Here is a 15,279-nt window from a genome sequence, read left to right on the forward strand (position 1 = left end):
TGTTCTGGTTGTTTTAGCTGACGTTTTTTCCTCTGATCTGACACCCGATACCCAAAAAACATATTCCGCAGAGAAGACAGATGTTTTGAAAGAGAGAGAGGCCATTTACGTGAAGGTTGAAAGACCATCTCTAAACAGAGGAGGTGACTTACGATATCTCCAACATACAAAGTCAACAACTTAGTCTCTAACAAATAACATACAAACCACTTGGCCTAATTTGACCTTGAGGCAGATTCACAACCATTTTAACAACTGAGTGGAATATTAACGAGAAGGAGATTCCACCCAAGGATTGCTGTTGGCAGGTAGAGATCTCTCTGCAAGGCATCTGAACGACTGTCGTTTTGCATCCCAAAAGAGTGATACCATTTGTGGTTTGGTGCATGCCTCTAAATTAGTCGGATTTCTACACCAACACCTTGGCTAGTGCTGTCATATGTAGCCTGTGTGCATGAACTGATGAAGCCTGCTCAGTTGAGAGATGAAACATATTCTAAAGGCCATTGCACAACCCGCGATGCGACCGAACCTGTCTTGGACCCGACCATCGCAAAAAAATGAGAGTTGACGACTCACCCCCGCACATTGAGCGTTTGGCTATCTGGACCCCCTGAACGGTGAGGCTATATAGGGGTTTGAGTATATTGTACTTTATCCCATTCATTAAATCCGAAAAAGATATACTTATAGTTAAGGAAGAAGTGGCTTGCTACGGAGGGAGGACGTTTGCTAGGGGCTCGTTCGCATTTGATTGTACCCGCCAAGAATAATTTTACAAATCCAAATCAGGAAACATTTGCTCTCAACTTTACCTGAGTTGTCATGTTGTGGTCACACACGAAGCTCTGGTATTTGAGCGGAATATGAACACTCTCCTTGGGTCGGAGGTAAACCTTTGGACCTGGCGCTCCTTCCTCCAAGTGGAACATGTCCTTTTCCAGCGATGTAGGTGTTTGAGTAAGTTCTTTAAAATACTGCCACTCTTCGGTGTTGGTAATAACACTGGATAGAGAGCGCATCACACACAAGTGACATTAAAACATGCTCTTTTTTTTCCACCGTTAGAATTTTCAAAACATCCATAAACCGGACCATCAAAAACTATGTCTGTAGAACAATATTTACCACTATATCTGAAATAATTCACTCCAAACTACTACATAAAACATGTATTAATGCACAGGGAATGTTTTGTGTAACATTGTAACGTCAATTGTCATACACATATTAAGCAGAAGTTAGCCAGTCAGATTTAATACATAAAACCAATCCCTAAAGTGTAATGTCAAATGAGGAGGGATAATTTTGCACCTAAAAAAATTCATTTTTAGCCTTAACTGTCACGAATATACGATCTCAAATCAAAACAAGAACTGTTGTACAACCAAAAATGAAAAACAAAATATAAAATACATTTTATCGGTAAATAGAATGAAGCGGCTCAATGGAAGATATTGGTGCTAGAAAGTTTGGGACAAAAACCACCTGCGTTTGTAAACAACCTATCATTTCTTCTATATTGGAAATGAAAAAAATGAAAAAATCCTTTCGTCCAAAGCTTATGAGATTATCATTAGCTTTAAAGTAAAACTAAACTACACTCTACAAGTTATTTGAAATCTTGATCTTAACAAATACAATTTACTAGCATGGTCAAGCAGTTAATGCAAGAACCACAAATCTCTCCATTTAAGTGCAATTATAAATTTTCATAAGCTTTATATGCTTAATTTTGAGTAAAGTCTTGAAAGCCAACCACTAAACAGGAACCCAAATAAATTCTATCAGAGAGTTACGCTTTTCACTTCAACCACAGACTAAACATTCTCATTTCATATGCCTACATGATGCTTTTCGATTTTTGGGGAGGGCTACATTGCTGTGTTTGGAATGAAAATGTTATGCCTTTGTGCTTGTTTAGTTTCTCAGTACAAAGGTAGGAAGTACATTAAAAAAAAAAAAAAAAAAAGAGAATGAGACACTGAGGAGTGGATGAATGTTTTAGTTTGCCAATAGCCAAGGCCTGCGCTCTCAAGATGAAGTACCCAGAAAAAATAATGCAAAGTGCACATGGTGACCAACGTGTCCTCCATATTCAAGAGCAGCGTCTGGCCTCTAAACACTACAAACATCAACGCCACTGATAGGCTACCAAAGCTCCAAGTACTGTTCTGGCACAGGATTTCAGTTTGAGGGTCAGACATTTTTCCATTTATGTGTATGGCACACAGGTTTTAAAACACTGTTTGATGTTTTTGTTTTAAGTAACTTAGGTACAAGGGTCATAATGAAGTGTTAGGTAGATGGTCATTTGCACACTGACTGAGGAGTATCTGCAACATTTGCACATTCAACATTGTCCCAGATTATCGCACTACTAGTCACTTTAAACTGCATACATTCCTTGAAGTCTCGGTGCCCTTTGCAAAATGGACATTGCATGGGACTATTGCTATATTAGTCATTCAAACTGCTCTAAGTGCTAGAGGACTCTGCACCTTTTTGCACAATTGTCAAAAAAATAATAATAAAAAAATTTGCACCGGCATTACCAGATAACTAGCAACCCTTTACTGCTCAGTGACTGTTTTTCTCAATGTCTTTATCTCTCAAAAGTGTTCTCTGTCAATTGACTGTCTGTTGTCGTACTCGAGCGGCTCCAACTACCGGAGACAAATTCCTTGTGTGTTTTTTGGACATACCGTATTTTCACGACCATAAGGCGCACCGTATTAAAAGGCGCAGTCTCAGTTACGGGGTCTATTTCTGTATTTAACACATACATAAGGCACACTGTATTAGTGTAATCCATCAAAGTCCTCATGTTCTGTATCCGAAATGAACAGCTGGGCAAGTTCTCAATCAAACACGCCAGGTTCGAGTCAGTCTCGTTGCCGTGCGAAAGCTCGAACAACAGTGCAAGCAGACACGTTAGCCCAGCATCCACAATCCATTCACAAATGTTGCCGTAACTCGCCCGGCGCTGCCTCCTAGGCTTAGTAAAGCTGTGTTCGCCATCTGTCATCCATCGCTTCGACGCCGCTCGCAACTTCACTTTGAACGCCCTGTTTACACGGATGTCCAGCGGTTCGTCAAGCCTCCCGGAATGATGGCAAGCCCCGAGTTATTCTTTGCTCATTAATCCACCTCACCCCGGGAAATGCTCCCAGTCAGTAAAGCGGTAAATTAATCAATAAATTACAAATTTACATTTTAAATTACGCTCATCACACAACAACATTTATAGATGTTGGAACTCGCCGCATTATAAGGAGCCCCCGTCCCTTTTGGAGAAAATGTAAGACTTTTAAGTGCGCCTTATGGTCGTGATAATACGGTAGGTACCTGGCAAATAAAGATGATTCTGATGACAGAAATGTTACTCCTTTAAAAAAAAAAAAAAAAAAGTATAGGGAACACATACTCTGTTAATGCAAATGTAGTAAGCAGTAGACAGATTATGAATTGTTTGCAATTTTTGGGACCAAATATAAAGTGATACCACTTTTCTGGAACAATAGCATTGTCGTGGGAAAATTTTAACTCACCTACAGGAAGTATTGATTCTATTTTTAACCTCCGGTGCCTTCGTTGTCAGGAAAAGCAATACTGATCCTTGGTTCATTGTTTAATCATCCAACAGTGTAAAAAACAAAATATCCCAATAAACAGTTTGTACTGTATATCATTATTAACTCCATTACTAACCATGACAATAAATAATTAGTACTCTCACAGATCATTGTTAAATTAGGATAATATATTTGTTTTTTAGTTTGACATTTTTTTTTTTTAAGTGTACATGTGTAAAATGAACACTTTTCATTGTATATTTTTATTATACTCATAAAGCCAAACAGAAGAATTGTCATACTGAAAAAAAACCCACCTTTAAATAATCTTTATTTTTTCAACTTTAAAAAGGATAAATAATATAATACCAATAAAAACACTGACTGTACAGTGTTTGCAATTCATCTTTTTCCGAGGACGGATTGGGTGTTGCTTTAATATGATTTGCTTGGTTTGCCAGGCATGCCAGGATGCACTGTGTCATGTCGCGAAGTCTTTCAATTAATTATGATTAATCATGGTGGTATTTATGCATGCGTGATGTGTATGAAAATGTATGAAAGAATTTGCTGGATTGTATGATCATTGATCTTTGGGGCAGAAACAAAAAATGTCTACACTCCGAAAAAATCGTCAATGGTGGTAACTCAAAATGTTAAACTTTATTTGTTATTTCTTACATTTCTAGCTGTTGGATGAAGTCATACAATTTGGAAGAAATGACAGATGCAAGGACGGATGACCCTCAATTAGACTGGGTAAATCTGGTGGCGGGGCCAATGCCATAATGAATCAGCCATGGTGCTCGTCAACCTTTGCTGATCAATGTGATGTATGCTAATCCAAAACTCGGGCATGAGCTGGATCCTTAACAGGCGCTTTAGTGTGTGCCGATTAACAACAACGCAAAGTAAATAAAGACAGCATGCGACCAAGAGCGGGTGATGCAGGAATCATCAGCTATCATGGCTGCTGTCCTGTATGTTATGTACGAACAAAGGTACTCAGCATTTCACCAGCACTATTCCAGGGTTGCCCTCATGGTGAACTGGGTGTGATGGCGTTTGAGCTATTACACTATTCTTTGTTTACAGCGTGACATTTAGCAAATGAGTTGGAAAATGTATGTTTTATATACCCAAAATATTACTTCTATTAGGTTTATACAACCTTCACATGCTTTATTGTTCCATGTTGTGACTCCTGGGTGTTTTCCGGCCGTTTTGTGCATCCCGGTTGTTCCCAGCCATGTTGTGACTACTAGCTGTTTTTCGCTAAAGTTGAGTGCAGCTGGACAAAGATAATTGTTTTGCTTTCCTTCTCTGTCTCTCTCACTTCTGGATAACGCAGGTGATTGTTTTGCTTAGACTTCAGTAAGGGGTGACAACTCCTAAGACTTGTACCTTTTCCTCTCTTCGCAAAGACTTTTCTTTCTTTTTTGTAATGCAAAACCCACAAAAGACAAGATTGCTTCCTTACTTATACTGTCAGATTTGCCAAAACACAAACTACTTAATGCACTCTGCACATGCAACCTTTTGTTAAGTGTGAAGCCAGTGTTGGGGAGTAATTTATTACATGTAACTAGATTACATCATTTAGTTACAAAATGTAAGTAATTATAATTCATTATATTACAGGGAGAAAATGTGTAATTATTACAGTTGCTTTTAGAAATGTCCATGATTACAATTTTAGTTCTATTTGAAAAACAGACACAAAAACTTGGTTTTTATTTTCATATCACTTCTTCCTTCTAAAGCGGACACCTGCGATTGGCTTTCTCTGATCATGTGCCATTCTGCCGTAGTCTCAAACATGACATTTTTCCAAATATGACCTTGAAGACCTTGTGGTGCAATTTAGTTTGTCTGAGATTTGGAAAAGGTTCGACTCATAGTTACGTTTTCTCTCTTTTTGTCTTCTCACAATCATCCATCCATCCATTTTCTTTACCTCTTATCCTAACTAGGCTCGCGGGCTGCTGGAGGCTATCCCAGCTATCTTCGGGCAGGAGGCGGGTTACACCCTGAACCGGTCGAAAACCCACCCAGGCACAGGGAGAATATGGAAATTCCACACAGGCGGGGCCGGGATTTTAACCCCGGTCCCCAGAACTGTGAGGCAGATGCGCTAACCAGTCGGCAACCGTGCCGGCAATTCTCACAATCATATACAGTATATTATGTTGCTTTACAGACCACTGCAGCAGTGATATTCTGTTTTCTCAATGCATCTAAATGCAGCTCATGTCACCAAAGTGTACTATTGGATAGCAACCAAAAAAAAAAAAAAAGCCTTGTTTATTTTCCACTTTTTCACAAAGGAAAGGGCGCGTGAACATTGTTAGCAACTTGAAATCTAAAGTATTTCCATCGCTTCTTCACCACCTTTGAGAACACATCCACAAAGTGTGAACACGTTTTCATGGCAGGGCAAAGCTTGTTACGCTGTCAGCGTAGTTCACTCTCAAACACATACTGCATGGGAACACATGCTCACAGTCGGCGTGCTGGATTTGTGTGGGCACATTTTCTCTGTCTGCAGAAAACAAAAATGTGAACGACGGAACCTCACCTGAGCTCAGGATCACTGCTGTGGATGGTGACTGTCTGAGGCGAGTTGAAAGGGTTTTTAAGGACAAATTCCATGTACTCAGCAGAGCCGAGGCTGGTGAAGAGTTGATGTGGGGTGGTGATGGCATGGGAAAGCATGTTGCTGATGCCCTCTGCCTTGTCGATATCTTCATAGCAGGTGCTCCAAAAAGGTTGTTTGGTCAAAGTAACTTCTTTAGCCCCATCCTAAAACCAAACATTAATTAAAAAAAAAAGTGCAAGAAAAATACAATGTATGACTTATTACTGTATACATTATTATTATGACCTGTCAATACAATATCAAACTACTCTGTACATCGTATTGAATGATAAGACAGTATCATTGTTACAAACAACAACAACAAAAAACTGTTTGACTCACCTGTAGCTTGCTTACAGTGGGTATGGAAAGTTTTCAGACCCCATTAAAGTATTCACTCTTTTTTATATTGCAGCCATTTGTTAAAATAATTTAAGTTCATTTTTCCTAATTAATGTACACACAGAACCCTATATTGACAGAACAAATTGTTGACATTTTTGCTGATTTATTAAAAAAGAAAAACTGAAATATCACACAGTATTCAGACCCTTTCCGTGACACTCATATATTTAACTCCAGTGCTGTCCATTTCTTCTGATCATCCTTAAAATGGTTCTAAGTGGCATATGTGGAGAAAACCAGGCACTGCTCATCAGCTGTCCAATACAGTCCCAACAGTGAAGCATGGTGGTGGCAGCATCATACTGTGGGTGTGTTTTTTAGCTGCAGGGACAGGACGACTGGTTGCAATAGAAGAAAAGATGAATGCGGCCAAGTACAGGGATCTCCTGGACGAAAACCTTCTCCAGAGTGCTCAGAACCTCAGACTGGACCAAAGGGTCACCTTCAAAAAAAAACAATGACCCTAAGCACACAGCTAAAATACCGAAGGAGTGGCTTCAGAACAATTCCGTGAAAGTTTCTGAATGGCCCAGCCAGAGCCCTGTCTTAAACCCAATTGAGCATCTCTGGAAAGACCTGAAAATGGCTACCCACCAACGTTCACCATCCAATCTGACAGAACTGGAGAGGATCTGCAAGGAGGAATGGCAGATGATCCCCAAATCCAGGTGTGAAAAACTTGTTGCATCATTCCCAAAAAGACTCGCGGCTGTATTAGCTCAAAAGGGTGCTTCTACTAAATACTGAGCAAAGGGTCTGAATACTTATGGCTGTGTGATATTTCAGTTTTTCTTTTTTAATAAATCTGCAAAAACAATTTTCAATATGGGGTCCTGTGTGTACATTGATGTGGAAAAATACTTTTACTTTTACTCTGAATACTTTCCGTACCCACTGTATATACAGTCCTTTTTTCGCATAGCCTGTAACATATCTTCAGAAATAAATGGAAATGTACCAAAACTATAACATCGGGATCTCATAATTGGAGGTCCAAAGTAATTTAACAAAGAAAATATGAATGTATGATGATGTGGAATAACACAGGAAATGTAACGTACAAACGTCTGAGGGACAATATTGCCAAAATGACATTTAGCATGCGCACCCGTGGGTGAAAGAACAAGCTGTACCTACAGGCTGAGGAACAATTAAAACCTACTTGTACAGTCACTAAAGCACGGAAGCTTGAAGGGCGCGCCATCGTGACAACGGTAAAAATGGCAGGCCCCCTGGCAGATCCCCCATGTCTCCACGAAACCTCCCTTGAGGGTGTTTTAGAGCCAGAAGAAAAGTTGTTTCTTTGCCTTTTGTCTATATACGTGACAACAAACTATTTATAGGCTTTTATTCGGGGAACATGAGCTACAATCAACATTAGGCACACCCCAGAAATGCAGTGTGACCTTACCATAACACAAGTTGTTTTAGAACCTTCCTTCTTGCTCTCCTTCTGATGCACGGCGGCCATACGCTCCAGCTTGCGACGGCCACTGTCAAGTTTTTTCTTTTCCCCAGAAAAGATGGCATGGTTGTTGATCCTGCCCATGTACAGTTGCCCACATTCCTCTTCTACCTGCAGTATCTGGGCCTGTGCAGTGTTCCTCACTACGAAGGAGAGACCATATGCAAGCATGTAATGTATTTACTGAACAGAATAAATTCTAATCGCTTTGTTGCCTCCACCATATGTTCGAAAATCTAGCCAAATGTCCAGGGGAGAGAAGCGCAAACAAATTGTAAAGTACTTTTGGAGCGCAAAAACCAACAGCTTGTGCACAGACATGAGTCGAGTCAAACAACTGGCACCACTACAACTCGGCCGGAGCCCTACTCGTGGCACTGCATTGTTACCTTAACATCCTTCCAATACACCCCCAACCTCGACCAAGCCATGCATCCAACACAAGCTGAAGTGCCTAATTATTTGCAGGATTCATTTGACACCAAATAATACATTACAATTCGGACGGGATCATGCAAATCATCCATGTTGCTGTAAAAGCGCTGACAAGAGAATTTGCCTAATCCTGCACTTTGCACAACACTCCGACAGCCAAAGTTGAAACAGGGGACTACTCAAACCATTGCCTCTTTACTTTGTGTATTTTTTTTTAGCCTCAGTAAACTGAAAAAGCGTGAAGCGATAAAAGTGAAATGGGGATTTAGCAAAAGTATGGCAGCTCTCGCGATAGCTAGTCGTATTCAACTTAGGTTCAAATCCATCCATTTTCTACTGCTTATTCTGTTCAGGATTGCGCGGAAGCTGAATTCTATCCAGCTGACTGGGTAAAATGCAGACACACCTTGGATTGGTCAGCAGTCAATCACAGGCCACATATGGACAACTTAGGCAAACATTCATACCTGCTGTCTATGGGGCATTATTATGAATCCCACTCATGTTCTTGGCTGGACAGGCTCCACTGCATAATCATTTTTTTTAATTAAATATACAGCTTATCATTTTGCCATTGTAAATGTACAGACCCTTTCCAAAAAAATGTAATATCATGGAAAAGTTTATTTATTTCCATAAATCCATTCAAGAAGTTCAACTTTCATAGATTATAGATTCAGGGCCCACAATTTAAACAAGGATTTCTTTGTTTATTTTTACATAATTTGGGTTTCCAGCTCAAAAAACCCACAAAATCAGGAATTCAAAAAATTAGAATAGAATACTGTCAAGAAAACACCATTTAAAAAAATAAATAAATTAGGGTCACATTAAATTAATCAAATTTGGTACTTTCAAAATGATATGTTAATCTTTAATACTTGGATGGAATCCCTTTAATCAGTGCCTCGATGTGCCATGGCATTGCCTAGGAGTTATGGAAGCCCAGATTTCCTTGATGCTTGCTGTCAGTTCTTCTTTGTTTTTTGAGTTTGGTGCCCCTCATTTTCCTCTTGATAATACCCCATAGATTCTCAATGGGGTTTAGATCCGGCTCGTTGGCTGGCCAGTCAAGCACTGTGATGGCATGGGCATCAAACCAGGTTCTGGTGCTTCTGGCGGTATGGGCAGGGGCCAGGTCCTGCTGGAAGATGAAACCTGCTTCTCCATAGAGATCCTCAGCAGAAGGAATCATGAAGTCCTTTAAAACATTCTGGTAGACTGTTGCAGTGACCTTGGATTGAAGAAAGCAGAGTTTACCAACACCTGGACTGGACATTGCACCCCAAATCATGATTGAGTGTGGATATTTCACACTGGAGCTCAAGCAGCTTGGGTTCTGTTCTTTACCAGGTTCTGTTTCTTCCTCCAAACCCTTGGACCTTGATTCCTGAATGAAAGGCACACTTTACTTTCATCAGAAAAGAGGACCTTGGACCACTGGCTGACAGTCCAGTCCTCCTTCTCCTTGGCCCAGTTGAGACGTCACCTATTTTGGCTCAGGCTCAGAAGTACCTTGACCAGAGGAAACCGACAGTTTTAGCCCATATACTGCATGCGTCTGAATGTGGTGGTTTTTGAAGCTGTTGACTCCCGCCTCATTCCACTCTTTCTGGATCTCTGCTAGATTTTTTTATCTTCTTTGTTTGATAATCCGCTGAAGCCCACAGTCATCTCTTTTGCTGGTGCATCTTCTCGTGCCACATTTTGTCCTTCCACTAGACTTTCCATTGATATGCTTGGACACAGCACTTTGTGAACAGCCGGCCTCCTTAGCTATGAACTTTTGTGGCTTACCAATCCTACGGAGGTATCGATGATGGTCTTCTGGCCAGTTGTCAAGCCTGCAGTCTTCTTCATATTGAACCCAACTGAGATAATGGAACCAAACTGAAGAAATGTAATGACACCTGGGGAAACCTGTGCAGGTGCTTTGAGTTTAGTAGATGATTAGTGTGTGACACTCCGTTTAAAACATTTATGGTCTGCGAAATTTGGGCTGATTTCGTCACAGTATTCAAATTTTTTAAATTCCTGATTTCATGGGGTTTATGAGCTAGAAGCCCAAATTATGTAAAAATAAACAAATAAATACTTGAAATTGTTTAAATTGTGGTCCCTGAATCTATAATCTATGAAAGTTTAACTTTTTGATCGGACTTATGGAAATAAATAAACTTTTCCATGATATTGACATTTTTTGGAAAGGGTCTGTAGTTGCTGTAATCAGTGGGTGCCCTGCGCTTGTTCTCTTCAACAAACCTGTCCCATTTAAAAATCTCCAAAGGCTTTTCGCAGTTGTAGGTGAACATTTTAAACAAACGGCGGAACCAAGTTTGCTAGCTCTGATATTTTCTGCCAAGAAACAGCACAACTTAAACACTGTAATCGATGACTCACAACATCTCTTTGATCACCACAATACAATTATTTTGTTCAGTCTCTTTGTATGGCCACAAATAGTGGATGGGGACCGTGTTAATTATTGAAATCATAAACAGTGGTCAGGGGGTGATTGGTCTGGCTGGAGAGCTGAGCAGTCATGCCAACATTAGTATCCTGCTAAAGACTGCAGTAAAAATAAAAATAAAAAACTTCATGACAATGGCAGTTTAAATACATTTGATAGCTTTCTGGAAGTCTCTTACATAATTATTAGTACATGGCGTATATTGTAACTGCATCCAAAATTCAAGTGCAATCGGATGTTACAGTTTTCCAGGGTCCTTAACTTACAAGAGCCTCTAAAGCGCATAAATGGAAAAGTGCTTAATTCGATGGGAGAATGCACGTAAGGTCACATTTGACATTTTTGGTTTGCTCCACCTAGAGATCGTATATGGCATGAAGGTCCATGAATGACAGACTTAAGTGGAAGGGGCAATTTGGTCAGCCCAAAAAAAAACTGCGCGCCTTTTCCCTCCTGCGCACATGGGAAAATATGAGTGTGAATCAGTCCCATACTGACTGCATCGAAGTTAGCCACATGTGCCGTTACACTACCAGGGTGCTAGGTTCAAATCCCAGAGGGCGTAATATTTTAAGCCGATTGGGCACAATCCAGCCAAACAGTAGCACAAAATGTTTGCGAGATGATGGAGCGAAAGCTTTTAGCAGGATTTATTCCATGCGGTACAAACATGACTGAGTGGTGTCCAGAAAAAATAGAAGAAAGAAAGTGACAGAGATCCACACTTTACTAAGTTAAGGTGGATAAAACACAAAGACAAAAACAAGTACAAACATATTGAGGAATCACAGATTTGTGTATATGTATGATTTCGACACAAAGCTGTGCGTACACACGGTTGGTGGATGAGGCCCACTTGTGTTGACTATGGGTTACTGGGTGACATGGGTCAACATACTGTATGCTTAACAGACCAATCAAACAATCATCCCCAAATTGCATATAGACACTAACTTCGAAATGGGCACTTGGACTTACAAGGTAAATCCAGCCTGAAAGTCCAGTGCACACTGTTTCCCCCATAACTGGTAGGTCTTTAAATATGTAAATTAGAAGAATAAATTGAGGTTCCGTTGCTGAATGAGGGCAGGACCTTTCACATCTTTCATCATTAGTCAAGATTCCATTGAGAAAACGTGTTAAAACTGCGCTGTCGTGGAAGTGAATGCAAAGTTCCATTTTCATCCAATAAAGGGGTTCACACAATTTGTGTACAGTTGTCAACACGTCACTGCTTGTGGCCCCACATGACTCCTGAAAATAGAAAGACACGAACTAACATTTGTGCAGCTTGGTAAAGCCTCCAGCTATTTAATACCTTAGATATTTAAAATCGCAACAGTATGTCACCATTCAGAAACAAAAAAAATTACTCACAAAATAGGTAAATACACTACTTCATATATATTCATGCGTTTTTACAGAACAGCAACATACTGTACTTGAATATTCAGCTCATAGTCAAAGATGAATAGATATATAGTAAATAATGTCCAAATTGAATGACTTTGTGTTTGTAGGGTTATAAGGTTCGAAGTTTGATTTGGACTTTGATCCAGCACATGCCTTTGGCTGCAGTCTAAATTTAATATGGACAATCATCTTATAGTGTACCCCTCCTTGAGCCGTCACCTTATCGTGGTGGAGGGGTTTGTGTGTCTCAATGATCCTCGGAGCTAAGTTGTCTGGGGCTTTATGCCCCTGGCAGGGTCACCCATGACAAACAGGTCCTAGGTGAGGGACCAGACAAAGCACAGCTAAAAGACCCCTTATGATGACACTAACTACGGACTCAGTTTTCCCTTGCCCGGACGCGGGTGACTGGGGCCCCCCTCTAGAGCCAGGCCTGGAGTGGGGCTCGAAGGCGAGCGCCTGGTGGCAGGGCCTGCACCCATGGGGCCCGGCAGGGCGCAGCCCGAAAGGGTAACGTGGGTCACCCTTCACATGGGCTCACCACCTGTGGGAGGGGCCGTAGGGGTCGGGTGCAATGCGAGCTGGGCGGTGGCCGAAGGCAGAGACCTTGACGATCTGATCCCCGGCTACAGAAACTGGCTCTAGGGACGTGGAATGTCACCTCTCTGGCAGGGAAGGAGCCCATTCTGGTGTGTGAGGTCGAGAAGTTCCGACTAGATATAGTCGGACTCACCCCCACACACAGCTTGGGATCTGGTACCAGTCCTCTTGAGAGGGGTTGGACTCTCTTCCACTCTGGAATTGCCCACGGTGAGAGGCGGCGAGCAAGTGTGGGTATGCTTATTGCCCCCAGCTCGACGCATGTAAGTTGGGGTTCACCCCGGTGGACGAGAGGGTAGCCTCCCTCCGCCTTCGGGTGGGGGGGCAGGTCCTGACTTTTGTTTGTGCCTATGCACCGAACAGTAGTTCAGAGTACCCACCCTTTTTGGAGTCCTTGGAGGGGGTGCTGGAGAGCGCTCCCGCTGGGGACTCCATCGTTCTGCTGGAGGACTTCAACGCTCACGTGGGCGTGACAGTGAGACCTGGAAGGGTGTGATTGGGAGGAATGCCCCCCAACCCCCCCGATCAGAACCTGAGCGGTGTTCTGTTATTGGACTTCTGTGCTCATCACGGCTTGTCCATAACGAACACCATGTTCAAGCATAAGGGTGTCCACACGTGCACTTGGCACCAGGACACCCTAGGTCGCAGTTCGATGATCGACTTTCTGTCATCGGACTTGCGGCCGCATATCTTGGACACTCGGGTGAAGAGTCTGTCAACTGATCACCACCTGGTGGTGAGTTGGCTCCGATGGTGGGGGAAGATGCCAGTCCGACGTGGCAGGCCCAAACGTATTGTGAGGGTCTGCTTGGAACGTCTTGCAGAATCCCTTGTCAAAAGGAGTTTCAACTCCCACCTCCGACAGAACTTTGCTCATGTTCCAGGGTAGGCGGGGGACATCGAGTCCGAGTGGACCATGTTCCACGCCTCCATTGCTGAGGCGGCTGACCGGAGCTGTGGCCGTAAGGTGGTCGGTGCCTGTCGTGGAGAAAATCCCCGAACCCGTTGCTGGACCCCAGTGGTGAAGGATGCCGTCAAGCTGAAGAAGGAGTCCTATCGGGCCTTTTTGGCCTGTGGGACTCCTGAGGCAGCTGATGGGTACCGGCTGGCCAAGCGGAATGCAGCTTTGGTGGTCGCTGAAGCAAAACCTCGGGTATGGGAGGAGTTCGGTGAGGCCATTGAGAAAGCCTTCCGGACGGCTTCGAGGAAATTCTGGTCCACCATCCGGCGTCTCAGGAGGGGGAAGCAGTGCACGAATCAACACTGGGTATACTGGGGATGGGGTGCTGCTGACCTCGACTCGGGATGTTGTGAGTCGGTTGGGTGACCTCCTCAATTCCACTGACACGCCTTCCCATGAGGAAGCAGAGTCTGGGTTCTTTGAGGCATGCTCTCCTATTTCTGGGGTTGAGGTCACCGAGGTGGTTAAAAAGCTCCTTGGTGGAAAGGCCCCGGGGGTGGATGAGATTCGCCCGGAGTTCCTAAAGGCTCTGGATGTTGTGGGGCTGTCCTGGTTGACACGGGGGACAGTGCCTCTGGATTGGCAGACTAGGGTGGTGGTGGTTTTTAAGAAGGGGGACCGGAGGGTGTGTTCCAACTACAGGGGGATCACACTCCTCAGCCTACCTGGTAAGGTCTATTCAGGGGTGCTGGAGAGGAGGGTCCATCAGGAAGTCGAATCTCAGATCCAGGAGGAGCAGTGTGGGTTTCGTCCTGGCCGTGGAACAGTGGACCAGCTCTACACCCTCGGCAGGGTCCTTGAGGGTGCATGGGTAGAGGCGCTGCTCCTCCGCATTGAGAGGAGCCAGATGAGGTGGGGTATCTGATTCGGATGCCTCCCGGACACCTCCCTGGTGAGGTGTTCCGGGCACGTCCCATCGGGAGGAGAACCCGGGGACGACCCAGGACACACTGGAGAGACTACGTCCTTCGGCTGGCCTGGGAACGCCTCGGGATTCCCCCGGAAGAGCTGGATGAAGTGGCTGGGGAGAGGGAAGTCTGGGCGTCCCTGCTAAAACTACTTCTCCCGCGACCCGACCTCGGATAAGTGGTAGAAAATGGATGGATGGATGGATCTTATAGTGTAGACAAATATAGAAATCGGAGCTGGTTGTAATATCTGGTGCCTATAAAGGATCTTATTAGATTTTGTTCCTTTGGATCCACAAGATATTCTCGCTCATCTGCAAGAATAAAAGCTAATTGATTTTGCAGGTGATGATGCTTGGCAGAAGTCTCAAATTGCTTTAGTTATTATGTTGGGTCACCAAGGCAG

At 43.0% G+C, this 15,279-nt stretch overlaps 1 protein-coding gene across 5 annotated transcripts in view; it reads right to left on the minus strand.

The window, feature by feature from the left end:
• Positions 1–15,279, minus strand: part of nphp4 (nephronophthisis 4) — a 174,769-nt gene that overhangs the window by 22,718 nt on the left and 136,772 nt on the right. For all 5 annotated transcript variants that reach the window (XR_009787986.1, XM_061769312.1, XM_061769313.1 and 2 more), the window contains 3 exons: positions 8,030–8,226; positions 6,154–6,377; positions 816–1,005 (listed from right to left, as the gene is read on the minus strand). Coding sequence is in view for 4 of the 5 variants with exons in the window: in XM_061769312.1 (XP_061625296.1) it covers positions 816–1,005; positions 6,154–6,377; positions 8,030–8,226 (611 nt within the window). In the remaining variant the exon portion in view is untranslated. The remainder of the gene's footprint in view (positions 1–815; positions 1,006–6,153; positions 6,378–8,029; positions 8,227–15,279) is intronic.

This window comes from Phyllopteryx taeniolatus, chromosome 1, assembly GCF_024500385.1.
Source record: "Phyllopteryx taeniolatus isolate TA_2022b chromosome 1, UOR_Ptae_1.2, whole genome shotgun sequence".
NCBI lineage: Eukaryota > Metazoa > Chordata > Actinopteri > Syngnathiformes > Syngnathidae > Phyllopteryx > Phyllopteryx taeniolatus.